General features: G+C 34.0%; 3 protein-coding genes across 3 annotated transcripts in view; all 3 read right to left on the reverse strand.

Annotated features, from left to right (window-relative positions):
* LOC144544913 (putative disease resistance protein RGA3) overlaps positions 1-19,149 on the reverse strand; it is a 59,941-nt gene that overhangs the window by 11,135 nt on the left and 29,657 nt on the right. The gene's annotated exons all lie outside the window — the stretch shown is intronic.
* Positions 1-19,149, reverse strand: part of LOC144544764 (putative disease resistance protein RGA3) — a 35,513-nt gene that overhangs the window by 10,735 nt on the left and 5,629 nt on the right. The window lies entirely within an intron of this gene.
* Positions 6,214-7,495, reverse strand: LOC144545301 (uncharacterized). The gene is made up of 2 exons (XM_078293891.1): positions 7,388-7,495; positions 6,214-7,123 (listed from the first exon to the last, which is right to left on the reverse strand). Exons 1-2 carry the CDS (start codon positions 7,463-7,465, stop codon positions 6,242-6,244), a joined length of 960 nt encoding a protein of 319 aa, XP_078150017.1. The 5' UTR covers positions 7,466-7,495; the 3' UTR covers positions 6,214-6,241.

The raw sequence follows: 19,149 nt of genomic DNA on the forward strand, positions 1-19,149 counted from the left end.
AAATTTCAATTTTTTTAGGGTCTTCAACTTAATTTCTAAGTTCTGGCATTGGATTTTGCCTTAGTTCAGAGTTCATATGTGTCAGTTTAATGAGGTGTGGTGGAAATAAAATAGCCTGTAAGGTAACATGCATTATAAGACCATTTTCCATCCAAAATTAAGGATTGTAAATTCTCATAATTTGGTACTGATTTTGGGTAAACAATCTCCAATGGAAGATAAGAAAATTCATCATCAATCGCACTGATCCATAGCGAGAGCAAAGAATGGAGCATTTCAAGTAAATTGGTCATTGCAACCCAATTCTCAACCTCATATTTGTCATATTATAAAAATTTACTTGGAACACCTGGAGCTACATTTGCTCAATTAGGTACACACTTTTGGGATGAGGAGGAGAAGGTTTCAGTTGATGAAAATCTTTCCCTTACTGCTCCCTTTTCTGAACAGGAAATTCACCAAGCTGTATTCCAATCTGACCCTCAGGGAGCCCCTGGCCCTGATGGTTTCACCTTTGCTTTCTATCAAAATTTTTGGGAATTAGTCAAATTTGATCTTATTCTGCTATGTCATCAGTTTTGGCATGAACAAATCCAACTATCTAAAATTAATTAGTCAATTATTTGCCTAATTCCCAAAGAACCTGAAGCTCAAAACATTAAGAAATTTCGGCCTATTAGTCTTGTTAATTGTAGTTTTAAGATCATTTCTAAGATTCTCACGTATAGGCTCGAACCCATTCTTCAAAGATTGATTGATGCTAACCAATCTGCATTTCTGAAAAATCAATTCATTTTAGATAATGTGGTTCTTAGTCATGAAATAATTCATCATTGTCAAGTGACCAAGCAACAGGGTGTTGTTATTAAAATCGACTTTGAGAAAGCTTATGACAAGATTAATTGGCAATATTTAATTGACCTTATGCTTAGTAGAGGGTTTGATGATAAATGGGTAGCTTGGATGAAACTGTGGTTATTTAGTTCTCAGTCTTGTATTACCATCAATGGCCAACTCACCCCATATTTTTTCTGTAAAAGGGGGGTGCGACAAGGGGACCCTCTATCCCCTTATCTTTTTAATCTAGCTGCTGACACACTTAGTAAGATGTTTAAATCTGGTCGAGAACAGTCAGTGTTAGTTGGATTGGGCCCTCCCTGTTTTAATAATAAAGCTCTTACTAATTGCCACTACGCTGACGACACAATTATGTTTCTCCAAGCCAACCCAAAATGTGTGTTATCAGCATGGTGGGCTTTGGTAATGTTTGAGGGTGTTTCTGGAGTTAAAATGAATCTTGACAAAAACTGAAATATACTCTATCAACATTCCCCAAAATGATGCTTTGGAACTTGCTCACATGTTTAGATGCCAATTGTCCAAATTTCCTTTTAAATATTTAGGGGTGCCTCTGCATAACAGGAAACTGAGTGTGCTAGAGTGGAGTTTCATTGTTGATAAAATTAGTAATAAATTACAAAACTGGAAAGGGAAAATTCTCTCACTTGGGGGCCGACTCACTCTGGTAAATGCTGTCATTTCTGCTGTTCCTATGTATGCCATGTCACTGTATCAAATTCCGAAAAAAATAATTGCGCAAATAGATAAAATTCGGAGAAGCTTTGTATGGCAAGGTACAAGTACTAAAAAAAAGTATGCATTGTGTAATTGGCAGAATATGTGTCTTACGAAAAAATTTGGTGGAATGGGGATAATGGATATCCATCAAATGAATAACTCTCTCTTAGCTAAGTGGCTTTGGAGGTTTAAGGACCCCACTTGTCATAGTTTGTGGAAAGATATTATAAGGTATAAATATTATGATACTGGCCATCCATTACCCTTTTCGTCATTTTGGAAAGATGTGCTCAAAAAAGAACATATTAGCTCTTTAAGCACTATGGTTGTGCCTGGTAGTCACGGTCAAGTGCTCTTTTGGCATGATCATTGGCATGGTAACTGTGCTCTCAAAATCCTTTATCCTACTTTGTTTGAAATTTGTCTGACGCCTTTAATTACAGTGCAAGAGGTAGTTATTTCTCAAGGGCCTGTGGTTACGTTTCGTAGAATACTGGGAGGGGTCTTACTCGATGAGTGGAATCACATTCTACACATTGTTAGCACTATCTCTTTCACACATGAATCAGATAATGTCTCATGGTGTTGGGATGCAAATGGCATTTTCACTGTCAGGTCCTTCTACAAATTTCTGAATTTTAGAGGAGTTCAACCATTACATCCTCTGATATGGTGGCAATTACCTGTGCCTCCCAAAATTCAAGCTTTTATGTGGTTGGTAACTAAACATAGAATCCTGACAAAAAAAAATTTACAAAACAAAGGGTGGTTGGGTGATATTACCTGTGAATTTTGCTCTTATGATGAATCTTCTAACCATTTGTTCTTTAGATGTTTCTATGCTAAACAGGTGTGGATGTGGATGGGCCAATGCCATAACAGATATCACACTTGGTCCTCCATTGAGGATGTTATACAGTTTGCATGCACTTTATCTAGAGTTGATAGAATAGCCTTTCTTATTGTTGTTTGTGTTGTTATTTGGAGTATATGGAAACATCGAAATGACTTGTGCTTTAATAATGTTAGAATTTACACTTCTTGTACCCTTATCTTACAAATTTTGTCTTTGATCACTTATTGGTCAGGTACCATTCAAGAGGATATCCAACAGGCAATTGGAACTTGGACTCTAGGTGATTTAGATGCTATTCCCTTACAAGTGGTGGATCCGGCTGATGATATGATGTTGGAGTGGGTCATTGGCAAAGAAGATGAAGAATGATGCTGCTTTCTTTTATTATCACATTCATTTTGTTCTACTCAATCTCTTGAGTTTCTCTTCAAGAGATGGGTGTAGAATGTGGTATATTCCCCTATATATATTTTGGATGCCTGTGTGCATCAATAAGCACTTGGACTTTGTTGCTTCTTTAGTCTCTATGGATGCTCTATGGATGCTAGTAGGTACTTGTTAGGAATGTTGTTTGACTCTATGGACTGAACTCTAGTCATATCGTATAGGGAGACTTTGTAAGTTACCGGTTTCAAATATATGGAATGGGCTTTTGCCTTTTTTTTTTTAAAAAAAAAAAATTCTCAACCTCATAAACACCTAATTTATGCAAGTTGTTTAAAATGGGCAATTTTCAATTTTCTAGCCCATGTTCTACGAGGCTTACCCATCGGAGAGTCTGGAGATTGCTTACTGCAGATGTTGATCATATTGGTCCATCGAGATCTCCACAATTAAACCGTACATGCCTTGGTGTATCAATTGCTCATGCCTTATTTTTGTAAAGTAAAATTATGTTTGTATTTCAACAGAAATTCAAAGAGTAATATGAGAAAAATAGAAAGAAAGGGCTGGAAACATCGCTAAGTGCACAGAAATGCAGATTAAAAGTTAGGAGGACATCTTATTAATGATGGTTCTATGTTGCACTTATCTTTAATATTACCTCTTCATACTAATGACATGCCATGCCAGGTCATGATACCATTAGGGTAGAGGTGGATTCTCAGGTCCGAGATTTGGCACTAATTTCAGAAATACAGGATCCAGAAGATACAATCCCTATGCGTGGGATAGAGTTCCTCAGTAGCTGATGCCTTTCTACTTGGTTTTTTTAGCTTAGTACCAGTATTGGTTATGTGCTATCTTTAGTTTTAGTGTTGACTTGTATTTTCCTTTCTTGTCAGCTTTTGGAGTATGGTTGACTTGCCTTTGTGGGGGCATTTTATTTTACTATTGTTTGTTTTTGTTACTGGAATGGTTCCAGTTTTTGTAAACTGTGCTAGTTCTAGATTTTTGGAGCTGGTTACAGTAAGACTATATGATTTCTAATGAAATGGGAAAACCCGCTTTTTCAAAAAAAAAAAAGTTAGGAGGACACATTTGAGTGCTCCTTAATCCTTAGCCTTGTGACCTGACCATTTGAGGGCAAAAACTAATGTAAATATATATTTTTTTTTTGGTTTTGAAAATGACTAATGTAAATTTTTCACTTTAACAATTTTGTATTGGTATAAATTATCGATTCAATCTTTCCTCATCTCATTGAATTACATATCTCTTTAAAGGGAAATATATATATATATATATTATTGGACTATTTGGGCCAAGCCCAAAATAAAAAGCGGTAGCTCATAATTAATCCTGCTTATGATAAACTCTTTAAGTCTTAACTGTCTTCTTTTTTCTTCTTGCTCGTCCTGTCCAGTTATTTCCTTAATTATTACTGTTGTAAATCATGAGTCTGTCGGTAATTAATTTGACCAGGAAATTATTTTAGTATTTTAGGATGCATGCTACCATGCATGTAAAATACTAAAAATATATATGCTTTATAGAGACTACTAAGTTGCAAAAAATAAATGTGTTTACAAATACTAAAAATAAATTTGGTATTTCAGTTTAATTATGCGCCCTCTATCATTTAAAGGTCACATGCACAGGAATATTAATTAATATTATCCTGTCAATTCAATTTTTAAAAAAATCAAATACAATTTAGACATATTTGATTTGAAATTTTGTTAGTATCATAAATGCTGGCTCCATGGGTACATCCAAATTTATTTATTTATTCTAACCTTTCAGTCATGATTAAGCATTATCATCTATGCCTATGATGTCAACTAATTAATGATTTCTGGCGCCACAATGTCCGGTCAATCTCATATGTTAACAAGTGTCATGCATTTTTTTTTATTATATATGGAGGGAGAGATGTTGATTTTTCCTAGGGAAATTTCAATAGTACAACATAAACACAAGAAAGAAATTTTAAAAAGAATAAAATGAAACATTTTATATATATAAGGAACCATATTACAAATTAATAATATATAGACCTTTCTCTAAAAAAAAAAAAAAAAAAAAAACGAAAGGAAAACGATAGTGGTCACTGATAGATATTACTTCTAAATTTTAACGGTCACATGTTGTAGCTCAGGAGGCAGGTGAAACTTTGTATATTTACTTACTTCGAGGTATATAAGCTAGCTTTGGCATGATCCCTTTGCTACTATTAATTCATTCACTCGAGAATAAGTTAGTTGCAAGTATTGTAGCACAGGATATCCTTCTCAACAGATTATTGTTGGATCCGAATACTGAGTCACTCAACACATACCGTAATGAAAGTTAATTTCTTTAAGCTCTTCAATTTTCCAAGCTCCGGCATTAAATTTTGCCTAAATTCGGACTTCACAAGTGTCAATTTAACAAGGTGTACGTGGTGGAAATAAGCTAGCATGTAAGGTGATATTATAAGGCCACTTTCCCCACAAGAATAGGGATCGTAAATTCTCATAATTTGGGAGAGTTTTTGGGTAAACAGACTCCACTGGGAGATATTTAGACATGATCTTAAACGAGACCAAAGAATGTAGCAATTTAAAATTTCGGCTGCGTTGTCGCTTGGTTTTTTATGTCTTTTTTTCTTTTCTTTTAAGATTAATACACTTAATACCGTTAACAATTTCATTAATAAAAAAATATATTTACAAAGTTTTTACACAAAGCATCTCCCCAATAATGCCTGGATTAAGGTTTTTGATGTCTTGTTGATGCCATTCTCTTTTTAGTTGTGTCGGGACTTCATTTTCAAATTAATTGTTCAGGAGCAATCATATACGTATAAGTTATCATGTTTTGCTCCTATTTTTTTTTATTAACAGACATTTGCATTCATCGGAGAGCCAACTGGCAAATCATACTTTTACAATATTAGGTAACTGAACCTAGCACATTGCTCTGTTAATGCATGTCAATATAAAATGCGACATTAAAATGGGAGAAACTTGGTAACTATTATATAACTACACAAATATGAAGCAAGTATTCAGTTGTATATAACTACACAAATATGAAGCAAGTATTCAGTTGTATATAACTACACAAATATGAAGCAAGTATTCAGTTGTACCTAATATAGTTATTTAATCCACTGTTTATTGTTGGGTAAGGGTAACATTAAACGGACTAAACATGCATGTCTATCGCTTGAAATGGTACATAATTCTTTAAAATTAAATAATTAGATATTTAAATGTCGGTCAAGAAAATACTTAAATATTTAAAGGGCATGAACTTTTTCCCTCAAGTTGAGTGGATATATATCAAAAGTATTATTTTCCAAGAAAATTGTAAAGATTTTTATTAATTAATAAACAATAGGAAATTGAGAAATGATACATGTATCCTAACATACATAGTTCATCTAATATTGCGGAAAATACAATTTCCCATGCTGCGCATATGCGTCCATAATACAGGAGCTGCGCGCCACAAAACTTCTGATAATAACCAGATCGCCCAAAAAATGAGAACAAAAAACATACAATTCACCAATAAAGCTGATATATAGAGAGCATAAAGAAATTTTGGAGCACAACCTAGAGCATAAACCAAGGCTATTATGCCCATCGCATATACCAACAGCCATCTTATGCTTAGTAATCTATGCCTTGGAAACTTCTTAAACAACAACAATATAATTACTAACATTGAGGTGCCAAAAGCGGCAATATTCAAGATCAAGAATGAAATGTAACGATAGTGGTCCATATTCATGATAATAGGTTGCCCAGCAGTGTGTCTGGTATCATTACTTGAATCAATGGATGCGGAAGAAGAATTAATTTTTGTTTCGGACCAATACCCACCCGGTACGCTCATCCCAGATTGAAATGCCATGCCCATGAGTATTGTAGCAACTGTCATCAACCAACCACTCATTCTCCTTATAAAATCATCATCTCCTTCAACATTGATCTGATTCTGAATCGGCGTGGCTACTGATCCATGGATTGACCCCGTTACCTGCCGGGTTTCTGATCCCTGGATCGATTCCGCTATCTGCAGTTTTTCTATTCTCTGGATTGGTTCGTTACTTTGTGAAGATGAGATAGAATTTTTTTGACCACCTAATTGCAATGAAGGCTCGTGAGCACCTGGTAGAGATGAACCAGCTCCAGAGACCATGTTTGTGGTGGCTGTATTTTGCCTAGTATTGGGCATAGTAGGTGGATTGTCGGAGTTTACATCTTGCGCACTACTAATCTCGATTGTCATTGTACCAACCTTGAATCTAGCAAACTGCAAATGCAATGCCCCAAAGGTTATTGTAAAAAAAACATTAAATCAAATGCATAATATTTCCATGATCGATAGATGCCCTTCTGCACAGTCAGGTAATCAGTTTGTTAGCCCATGCTTTCTGCATATAATTTCACAGTGAGGATGCAGTATTAAATTTCGACAGAGGTTAGATTGGAAAATTAGTTGAATGCGCTTGAACAAGAGCTAGCACCTATGGGTTATATATAGCTTGTAAGGGTCTAAAAAGCAAAGAATTTGAACCTTAACATTGCCCATAGTAACGATGTCGTGGTTGAAGTTTCCACCTTCCTCATTTACATATTGAATAGAAATCGTCATTTTCTGATGTTCGGAAACAAGACTACAAGCTAGCTTAATTAAATTAAATGTAGAACACATATTCAAGTTGAGTTGTATTTATAGTGTAGCATTCTATTACCATAAACATTAGGTCAGTCAATATATAACTAAGTCAATGTCGAAGCGGTCATCACACATCATTTCTGTACTCCTCTAAATTAATCATACAAACAGTTTCTACTGATGAAGGATTGGACAGATCTAGACAAATCTTATCGAGACTGACCACCAAATTATTATAAATTTAAAGGACCCAGAGTCAAAAAAATTAATGTGCAGCGGGGAAAAGCAGATCCGTACCAATACTGTTTATAGAGGTTTACAGAAATTTAGTATTCAAATAAGGAACGGTTTATAGTATTAAAAGAAACGATTCATAGAGGTTTACATAATTAAAAATAGACGGTTTATAGAGTTGAAAATGCTCCTAGTTAGTTGATAGTTTTAAAAAGTTATTAGACTTGGTCATAGTCAAAGTTCTAGAAGTGGTCCAAGGGGTTCCGGCCAAAGCGGTTAGACTAGGGGTTTGATCGTTGGTCCCAGTTAAAGCGGTTAGACTAGCGGCAAGATCAATTCTTATACAACTAGGAATTGTTTATTGAGCAGAAACTGCCAATTATATCACTATAGTCAATTATAAAACTAGGAAGTTTCTTGAGCAGAGATACCTTATCCAATCATGTCCACTAATGTTCTATCCAATCTTACGAGAAATACTCCTATTTCATAAGTGGATTCGTGTCCACTTATGTTCTATCCGATCTTCCTCATACAAGAAAATACTATTTTTTTTCTTGCACAAAATTTAAAAAAAAGAAGCTTGCATTTGACCCAAATTAATCTGTGTGTAATGAAGCTATGTTTTTAGCAATACAACTATACAAGCAGCTAATTGTAGATTCGGAAATAACAACGGCTAGTAATTAGCCTATATAAGCATATGTAATCAATGTAAACAATATATTCAAACAGCAGAACTACGCCTTCTTTTCACTTGGGCCTTTTTGCTTCAAGACTATTATTGGGCCGTTATTGGGCATTTTGACCCAGTAATAGCACTTTGCATTATTTTTCCACAAAAAGTTTACCTTTCATTTCCGATTCATAAATATGATATTACCGTTCTACCCTTGTTATTTGTTCCTCTGTTACACACCAACTGCTCGACAGATTGCTCCAGAGAGAGAAAGAGAGAGAAATGCAATCCCTTCTAAGACTACTAAACACCATAAACAAGAATCAACACAGCAAGAAATGGAGGAGGATCTTTTCTCGCTTCATGCACCACTCTTCCACCCTCACTGTTGCAATCAGAAACCTCCCCCTCCGTCAGTACATGGATTGGGACACAACATGCTGACGTCCATGCTGGAGAGGCTGCCACTTGGCAATTCTTTCATGGATGGATGCGAGATGGATTTGCGGTGGATTGCGATAGCATTTTTCAAAATAGATCAAACGAATGAGTTCAATTCAATCTTGTCAGTTTATTTCCTGTTCGGGATCATAGAAAAAGCAATGGAGATGGATGCAAATGGGTGCAAACCAAATGCAATTACTTACCGTCATTTGACACTGGGTTATCTGAAAGCAGGTCGGGTTACAGATGCAATAAAAACACTGGGTTATCTGAAATCGTTGACCAAAAGAGCTTAATTAGAGAACAATTTAATTGTTATTGAAATGTTAAGTGAATTGGGTAAATTGGAGAATGCGGAGTTTGTTCTTACAAAATTAAAGCGATCAAAATATAGTCGGCATGCAATTGTGTATAAAATGCCCTATTGAAATTAAGTTTAGGTTAAAGCACGAAAAGGATGTCAACTTTTGGAATGAATTGAATTAGACAAGAATATAATTGCATACCTTACTGTTTTGAGATTCGTGCCAGAATAATATCGATGACTCATATGTCGTTCTACCCAGTAAGGTATTGCACTGGATCTGAATCCCAAATTATTTTTATAAAATTCTTACTATTTTGGGCCTCAAATTTTGTCCACTTTTTACAAAAGTTATCCTTCTCTACAAGGACTTCCATGTGACTTTTGCATAATATTCGAACAATTTCTGTAATGTTTTTGGAATATTTTTGTTTTTATTGATAATTTAAATTATTTCTTTTCTTGCCATTTGGAAGAGGGAACATACTGAAGATTAAATAAAACACACAAATTTGTAATATATATCCTTGTAATATTTATGTGTGTGATGAACTATCAATGAGATATTTCCACTTTAAATTATACTCAAATTATAATACAACATGATTTTCGTTTAAAATTGAACCTCTTAACCTACTTTTTAGAGAAAAAAAAACAGATGATATTCTTGTCTTATTCAATTGGGGAAGCTGATCCAGATACTAAAAAAAGATACAAGAATTATAAATGTATTAATTAATAAAAAAAGTAAACAAAGGTACAGGTAAATGTAAATGTAATCACTACTACAGAATTTCAAATCTACACCGCTCAAACAACACCGAATTTGACAAAACCGGTGTTGTATGTATCTTAGTAGCGGTTAAACTTACAACCGGTGCTAAATGTCTAACATACAACACCGGTTTATTTCTAAAAACCGGTGCTGAATATTTAGCACCGGTTTTTAGAAATAAACCGGTGTTGTATGTTAGACATTTAGCACCGGTTTTTTAAATAACCGGTGTTGTATATTTAGCACTGGTTTTTGAAAATAAACCGGTGTTGTATGTTAGACATTTAGCACCGGTTTATTATTATTAACCGGTGTTGTATGTAACAGATGCAATGTTAGCGCAAGGACCCGAATGGCTTGTGAGGACGTACCAAGGATATGACATCAATGGGTACATCTTTTACACCAAAAAACAAGATGACAAGAGTACCATGCAAAATACTGGTGTGACATTAGTAGATTGGTCGAAAGAATTCTCGAGATCAAAAGATTCTCGGCCAATAGACATGTCAAGTTCATATTATGGTTTTATTGAAGAAATTTGAGAACTAAATTACATTAACATTAAAATTCCTTTATTTAAGTGTCAATGGATCGATACCGTCCTAGTGTAAAACTTGATAAATACGGGTTTAATTACTCTAGTGCATAAAGAGCATTTGGGATATGTTAATGACCCGTTCACACTTGCCAAACAAGCGCATCAAATATTCTACGTCCTTGACCCGGCCGACAATGCCCTTAAATGGCATGTTGTTCTTCATGGGACAAGATGTATCGTCGGTATTGAAAATGTCATAGACGAAGAAGAATATGATTATTTCGACGAAGTTCCTCCATTCTTTGTTGGCATGTAACCTGCAGAACATGCAAATGACGATATCGATGAAGCAAATTACATGCGATCCGATCACCAAGAAGGATTAATTGTGGATTGACAATCATTTTTGAATTTTAGTCGAGATACATTTAAATAGTTTATCATCAATTAATTTTAATTTACAATAATTCAATTAATTTTAAATATTTGTTATATTTAAATTATTCTACTGTAGTGCCGGAAGATTTAAATTTGAAGTGGATCCGAAGTGAGCTCCAGTAGTTTAGTTTTGAATTTTGTTCTCATTTGTAAAATTAACCTTATTTTCCATTTGTGGTCATTGATTAGTACAATTTATTTTACAATTTATTTTACAATTTATGTTACAATTTATTTTATATTTGTTAAGTTATTTTATGTGACTACAATTTTTTTTTTTAATTTGAACACGTACTCATTTCATATTTTTAAAATTATACAATAATAAAATTATAATTTAAATATTATTTATGATAATTACAGCATATTTTTCATAAATAAAAAATGAACGAGATCTTGCAATTTAAAAAAAAATCAAGTATCAACATAGCTTTTCTTTAAATAACCGCTGTAAAAAAAATTCCAAATTTGAACAGCTATCTTCAAAAATTGAGAAAAAATTTCGACTGGCGCTCTCTCACTCGAATCCATATCTTCTGAGGTAACAAAATAGTTATGCTTTATATTTGGACTGTCCGATTGCATTTTGGGTCAATCCATCCTTTTCATAAAACACACAGGTCCTTTAATATTTGTGCATATTTTATTTAAACGGACTGGATACAAACAAAAATAACCTGTTACCTTAGGTGATATGATTTGCTCCGCACCCTCATTCTAAATTTCTTTAAGTTCAAGGTTTTCCCGCACCATCATTCAAAAATTTCTGAAATTTCTTGGCGGCTCCGCTAAACCCTTGCTACTCCTTTGCCGCACCTGCCGATCTGAGCCTCTCTAGACAAAATTTTCTGAATTGCTCCTCTAAACCCTTGCTACTCGTTTCCTGCACCAAGATGGAGCCGCCGCACCGGCCGTAGAGAGACTCGATCCGAGCCAGCGCCCGAGAGAGACATTGTTGCTTGGACCAACCATTTTGCGGCTACACTTAACACGTGGTGCCTAAACAAGTTCTCGAGCCCTTTCTTGTCAGAAATTCAACAAGTTACATGGTAAGTGCTCTTCCCTCTTGTATGAGCTTCTTTAGGTGCTTTGCATTTAGGCCATAAATTTTAGCCTTTGGTAGATCGCGGTGACACTTAACACTTTTTTTGGTACCACATTTGTGAACGTGAATGTGCTATTTGGGAATCTTTGACCGTGCACACAAGTTGCTTGATGAAATGTCCCAAAGAGACTCTTAGCGTGAAATCGGCAAATAACAAATTTTCTACTTTATTCCAGTTGTATTTCTCCCGAGTAGGATCAGCCAATTAATTTATATGATATGAATTGTGTTTTCTTTTATCTAACATTTATATATAAACAACAGTGAATCATTTTTGTAGGCAACGGATCAGACAAATTATGATAGTCATAGCATATAAATTTGATTCACTTAAGCACTAATTTACCTCTTTCTTAATCTGTAGTAAATAAATGCAAATGAGAATTAATCCGTTGATGGAATCTGAAGCGATGGATCAAACTTTAGTGGGTTACGAAAAGGTCATGGCAAAGAGGATCAAGTCTAATAAGGAGAGGATGCAACAACTTGGCATCCTCAATCTGTCACATGATGTCAACGGTGATTCCAGAAGCTCTAATTCGAAAAAGAGCAAGAGGAACAAGAAGAAGAAAATTGATTTAACCCCCCCTTAAGCATGTGTGAATATTTTGAGATATGAAAATAAGGTACTAGTTAAATTTAATTTGATGCAATTCTCTTTAAGTTCATGAAGTTTAACATCTAAATTAACAATTTAATATAATTTCATGCAGTGCTTAAGTTCGTCGCCGTATTCGATGGAAGATCTTAAACAATTTCAGGCAATATGAACTAATTTCTTTGTGGAAAAATATTTGTAATTGATTATGAAGTTATTTTAGCTTGTTTTAGTTAAGATAGTGTGAGAGATGATATTATCTTAGCTTGTTTTTGTTGAAACTATCAAATTTAGTTAAGATGATACTTTTAAATCATGTGTTGTTTCATTTGTATAATGTTTTGTCCATTCTATATTTTATACATGTGAATATTTAATTTATGGCTAGCAAATTCGGAGACTAGCCTAATGTAAAACCAAATTCCAAACAATAAAAAAAAATTTGCGATAAAAACTGGTTCTAAAAAAAAATTACTGGACAATTCAATTGATATATAACACCGGTTATTTAACAAAACCGGTGTTGAATATAGCTTATAACACCGGTTTTTATGAAGAAACCGGTTTAGCTTATAACATTTAGCACCGGTTTTTATGTAAAAACCGGTGTTGTTTCATTACATTTAGCACCGATTTTTACGTAAAAACCGGTGTTGTTGCATTACATTTAGCACCGGTTTTAAACCGGTGCTAATCAATCGATGGAATCAGCACCGGCCCGATCAGCACCGGTTTGAAAACCGGTTTTAAATGTAAAAAAAAACCGGTGCAGATTTGAAATTCTGTAGTAGTGAATGAAAAAAAGATACAAGAATTATAAATGTATTAATTAATAAAAAAAGTAAACAAAGGTACAGGTAAATGTAAATGTAATGATCTGGTAACAGTGAGCTTTGTTGATTTTTAGAGGAAAATAGAGAAGAGATAAAGATAATGATTTATGGTAAAAATGAATTTTTGTGTTGATCTCTATCTCTTTACAAGCTTTAAGTTCTATTTATATTACAAAGCCTAACGGCTAGTTTTTTGTACTATTGGTACTGTGCCTAGTTATTGAACAGTTGACATCTACTGTTGCTTTGTCATAAATAAACTAAAGGCCCTATGATATACTTAATTTAATCTCTCGATCAATGATGGATGACTGAGATTGATCATTCAATTGGTACATCTTGACCCCTCGTTTTTTGAGTGCTGATATTTTTAGAATATCAATAAATCAATTCTACTCCTTTCACACATGCATTTCAATTAAATTGAATTGAGTATAAACTAAACATAATAAGATAAAATAGCGCCGAGTACAAGAAGTTTATTGGATCGATTTTAAAACTATTTAATGATATATGTAATATGTTTATATCAAGAGTAATGAAAATTCTTACTTGGGCTCTTTTGCTTTGAAACTATTATTGGACTGTTATTGGGCTTTTATAAAATATTGTATTACCATTCTAACCTTGCTCTTTCTTCATTCCTTCCGGACCTCTACGTACGTTCCTTATTATATTACCGTTCTACCCTTACTTTTCACAATTTTATGCTAAGTAACAGCTTTGGTTGATAGATAACTTTTTTTTTAGCAAATTGAAAAACTAGTTGTTTTACGCGACATAAAATGTTTGGCAGTATATAGACTCTATGTTGTTAAACCACAGGCTGTCTCGGATGAAGCTCGCCTATGGCTGCAACATTGCTCATATCTGTTGTTTTTTCCATTTTTGTTTTATTTATTTCTGTAATTTGATAGCAACTATCATAATCTAAAAAAAAGAGAGAGTTAAAATGTCTCATGTTTTTCATGTTTCATTGTTTTTCAAATTCTCTATCTCTGTTTTCAAAATCCAAATAATTGATTTCCTCTACGTACGTTTCTTCATTCTTGTTGTATACTCTTTTTGAAAAATCTGATAGAGACTATCAGAGAGTTACATCAGTATATATAGTCCAATGAAATTGGTAAATAACAACAATACAACAAATAACAGCAATACAATGAAATTGGTAAAGTACAGCGCATCTATATCTTGATTAGCAGTATTTCATCCAGAGCTTCACTTCCTGCATAGCTTGATCTGCAACAACCATCGGATGAGCTCCTTTGCCATCAAAAATGATTATGTTTCTATTTTTCCATAAATGCCAACAACCACCGAAGAAAAAGATCCCCCATGTTTTTGAACCTACACGGCCTCTGCCAAAATTTTGTGAGTTTAAGATTGTGTTATGTAATGTATTGCCATGATCCACAATTTGAAACCCTGCACTAGTAGAGAAGCGATGCCAAAATATCCGTGCTGAGCGACATTGAAAGAAAAGATGAAGAGCAGTTTCTAAAGGGTTTATCTGACAAACCTCACATCTAGTTTCACAGTGGAATCCCCTTTTAATCATTGACTCATGAGTAAGTAATTTATCATGAATGCAAAGAAATGAGAAGACCTTAACTGTAGGTGGGATTTTCAAATGCCAAATAAATTGGAACTGACACTGTGTTCGGCCGGCTGCAATTCTGACATCATAGAATGATTTTGCCGAGTATTCATTATTATTACTCCATCGCCACTGAATCCTATCTACTGATGTCGTGTTGAGAATTGAGTTATCTTGAACTCCCTGTTGTACCGCCATGTATAAAGACCATTTGCGGTTTCCTGGTACCGGTTTATCAATTGTTGCCCGTGTAGGTGAGGACCATGAGTCAAACCAGTACGATATAGATTTGCCTGTACCAATGTGCCAATACGTGCTCCAATCAAACAAAGGCCTGATTTTACGCAATTGCAACCAAAAAAAGGATCCCTCACACATCCATATTCTGTGTTGCTGTTGAGAAGAAGTGGTTGATTTAAGCTTGATCACTGTTTCCGCCCATAGGGATTCCTGGAACTGATACAGTCGCCACCACCATCTCAATAATAAAGAAATGTTACGTATGAGTAAATTGGAAACTCCCATACCTCCATTTTGTTTTGGTAAACACACTTCAGACCATTTAAGCAATGAGATTCCTTTCCTTGTATCTGTCTGTCCCCATAGAAAGCTTCGTCGGATTCTATCCAATCTATTAATCACCCATTTCGGTAGCAAGAATGATGACATGAAATAAATTGGAATAGAACTTAAAACCGAATTGACTAACTGAAGTCGGCCCCCTCTTGAGATTAAACGACCTTTCCAGCCCTCGAATTTAGATTCCACTTTCTCAATGAGAGGCATGTATACCGATTTGTTTGGCTTTTTAATTGTAAGGGGTAGTCCCAGATAATTAATCGGGAATTGTGTCTGAACACGTCCTAACAAAGCTGATATTACTGGTATCCTCGCAGGATGAATATTAATCGGAATCCAGGAGCTTTTATCAAAATTTATCTTCAAACCAGAAATTGCCGTGAATAATCTCAAAATTATTTTCAAGGATATAAGAGATGTGTTATCATCTCTGACGATGAATATCGTATCATCTGCATATTGGTGAATTATCACCGCCTTGCGTAGTTTGGATGATATCCTGTTATTAACGGCTTGATTAATTACCTCAACCATTTTCTGGAGTACATCAACTGCAATATCAAATAACATGGGGGATAGGGGATCCCCCTGCCGTAATCCTTTTATTTGTATACTCAACATGTTCTCTATATTAAAATATGCTTGGAGACCAAATTTTATCTTTTTATTTGCAAAAATTTACTATTTTTAGTTAAGTACAAAACCGTAAAAAAATAATATTAAATGCCAAAAACCGTGGACCATAAGAAATCAGTGATTTAAAAAAAAATTAAAAAATAGTAAAAAGTTTCTAATTGACATTTTAAATATGGAGATTAACTTGAACGGTTCGGATCGACGTTTTGAATTTTGAAATTAAAAATATAGACGTGAAGTAAAATACTCGCCTTACTTTGTGATGTACCGTAGCCCAACTCTTAGTTGATTATGTTTAAGATTGAGTCACCGATTAATAATTATGTATGGCTTCTCTTTTTCTTATATATTTTTAATTAATTTTAAATGTATACAGATGCAGTTTGCTTTGTGATATATATGACATGCACTGAGATATTCATTAATATTATCCTGTCAAGTGTCAATTCAATTTTAGAAAATTCAAATACAATTTTCCCATATTTGATTTGAAATTTTGTTAGTATAATGTTGGTTTGATGAGTACATCCAAATTACATCCAAAAGAATAGATATTTCTGAAGTAATTAATAGTGGACCAGTTCTATCCAAAAGGGAAAATAATGGTGCACCCCTTTCACTTCAAAGTCAAAAATATGGAAACATGATTTGACTCATGAGTGTCAATGCACATGAGCCCAAAATTCCACGCGTGCTCACAATTAACTCAAATTAAATGTGTCCTTCTTTTCTTATACCGACAATATCGTGAAGGAAAATGTGTGGCTCAAAAGACCGATTTTTTTAAAAATACCCATTTAATAAATAAATTAAATAAAAATGCTCAGGTTTTTGTCAGATTTATAAAAATACCACCCCCCGGATATTATCCGCGCCCCGTATTTTTTATTCCCCCCCGCAGATTTTATCCGCGCCCCGGATTAATAAATCCCCCCCGCGGATAAAATCCGCGCTCCGGGTCCTTTATTATTATTTTTTTTTGGCGCAATTTTTTGTTATAAATAGACCTCTAACTTCAGAAAGAGAGAGAGAAGCAGAAGGAAAAGAGAGGAGAAGAAGAGAGGAAGGAAGAAGAGAGGAAGGAGAAGAAGAGAGGAAGGAGAAGAAGAGAGGAAGGAGAAAGAGGGAGGAGGAAGGAGGAAGAGAAGAACTGTTCAGCTGCTAAATCAGGTTTTTTTACGTATTGTTGTTTACTATTCATTTACTGTGGATGTACGTATTTACTGTTCGTTTACTTTTCATTTACTATTCATTTAATGTGCATATACGTATTTACTGTTCATATACTGTGCACATACGTATATACTGTTCATGTATTGTATTTACTGTTCATTTACTGTGCACATACGTATTTACTGTTCGTTTACTGTGCATATACGTATTTACTGTTCATATACTGTGTACATACGTATATACTGTTCATGTGTTGTATTTACTGTTCATATACGTATTTACTGTTCATTTACTGTGCTCATACGTTTTTACTGTTCATATACGTATTTACTGTGCACATACGTTTATAATTATACAATTAATTTTTTATTATTAATAATTATTATTAATATATAATTAATATTTATATTGTTAATATATTAAATAAATTTTATAATAATATATAATATATTACAATTATTATTAATATATTAATATTATATAATTAGTATCTTATTATAAATAATTAACCAATTTAGGCTTTTAAAACTTTAGTCCTCCATCAACTCTAAACCAAACAAGGAATAGTTTAAGCTATGGTTTAACTTTAGACCTCAACCAAACATAAATAATTTTGACCGGCCTAAGTTGAAATAACCAATTTAGGCCTCCTTAGCTTTAGGCCACAACAAAACATGGAGTAAAGAAATAAACATCTCTATATTTTATTCCTATTTTTTTAATTATTATTTTATTATTATTTGTGTGAAACCATTCAAAATGAATAACACATAAAATCCAACTATTTAGCAAATTTCCACCAAAGTCTAACCTTTGAAGTAAACTATTGCAATGAATATACCTTCATGTTCATAGAAGCGTACTTTTGAACTATTAAATTTTAATACACCAACTTGTTCAAGAGTAATTCATAAATCAACATTCTAATTCTACTCTACATTATGTAATAGTGTTATGCTAATAATGGGACAACAATTATTAAATGGAAAAATCATGGAATGTTTACCAATACGTACCAACACTCTGGTACCAATATTATTCTTCCACTCATGTCATTTGAACAATCATATTGTAAAAAAAGAAATAATTCTATACATCCCTTCAATTAATACAAATAATTCCTATAAAATTCCATTACGTCTTTCGTCGAACATCTGACATATGACAATAATTGGCTAAATATACTAACAATTTGGCATTGACATATCACAAATAAGCTATCAAACATCTTACATGCATTTCATCGAACATCTTATGTGCATTAACAATTCAATCAAATTAACACAAAATTGACATAAAATTACTTACCGTTCTTGAGTTGGGCTAAATATACTAACAATTTGACATTGACATATCACAAATAATCTATCAAACATCTTACATGCATTTCATCGAACATCTTACGTGCATTAACAATTCAATCAAATTAACTCAAAATTGACATAAAATTACTTACCCTTCTTGAGTAGTAGAGTCGTGGAGATGCTACACCGGTTATGGCAGTCGAAGGTAACGCCCGACGGCTCTTTTTTCGCCTTTCACAAAGAGGTGGGAAAGGGGACAATCACCGAGATGGGAGAGATGGAGCGGGGCAGGGCAGACCAAGATCGGGGCGGAGCAAGGAGGGGCGGGGCGGGTCCGATTTGCCGGAGCACGGCTGGTGTTCACGGCTCTGGTGACAGAAGAAAACGGGACAGGGCAGACAGAGGCGGGTCTGTTTT

Source organism: Carex rostrata, chromosome 27 (assembly GCF_964058835.1).
Source record: "Carex rostrata chromosome 27, lpCarRost1.2, whole genome shotgun sequence".
Classification (NCBI taxonomy): domain Eukaryota; kingdom Viridiplantae; phylum Streptophyta; class Magnoliopsida; order Poales; family Cyperaceae; genus Carex; species Carex rostrata.

Excerpts from the sequence above, each read along its gene's own strand:
- LOC144545301 (XM_078293891.1), bottom strand. The coding sequence starts at position 7,465 with ATGACGATTTCTATTCAATATGTAAATGAGGAAGGTGGAAACTTCAAC. Across the intron at positions 7,124-7,387 it reads TTACTATGGGCAATGTTAAG|TTTGCTAGATTCAAGGTTGG; the intron begins GTTCAAATTCTT and ends TTGCATTTGCAG.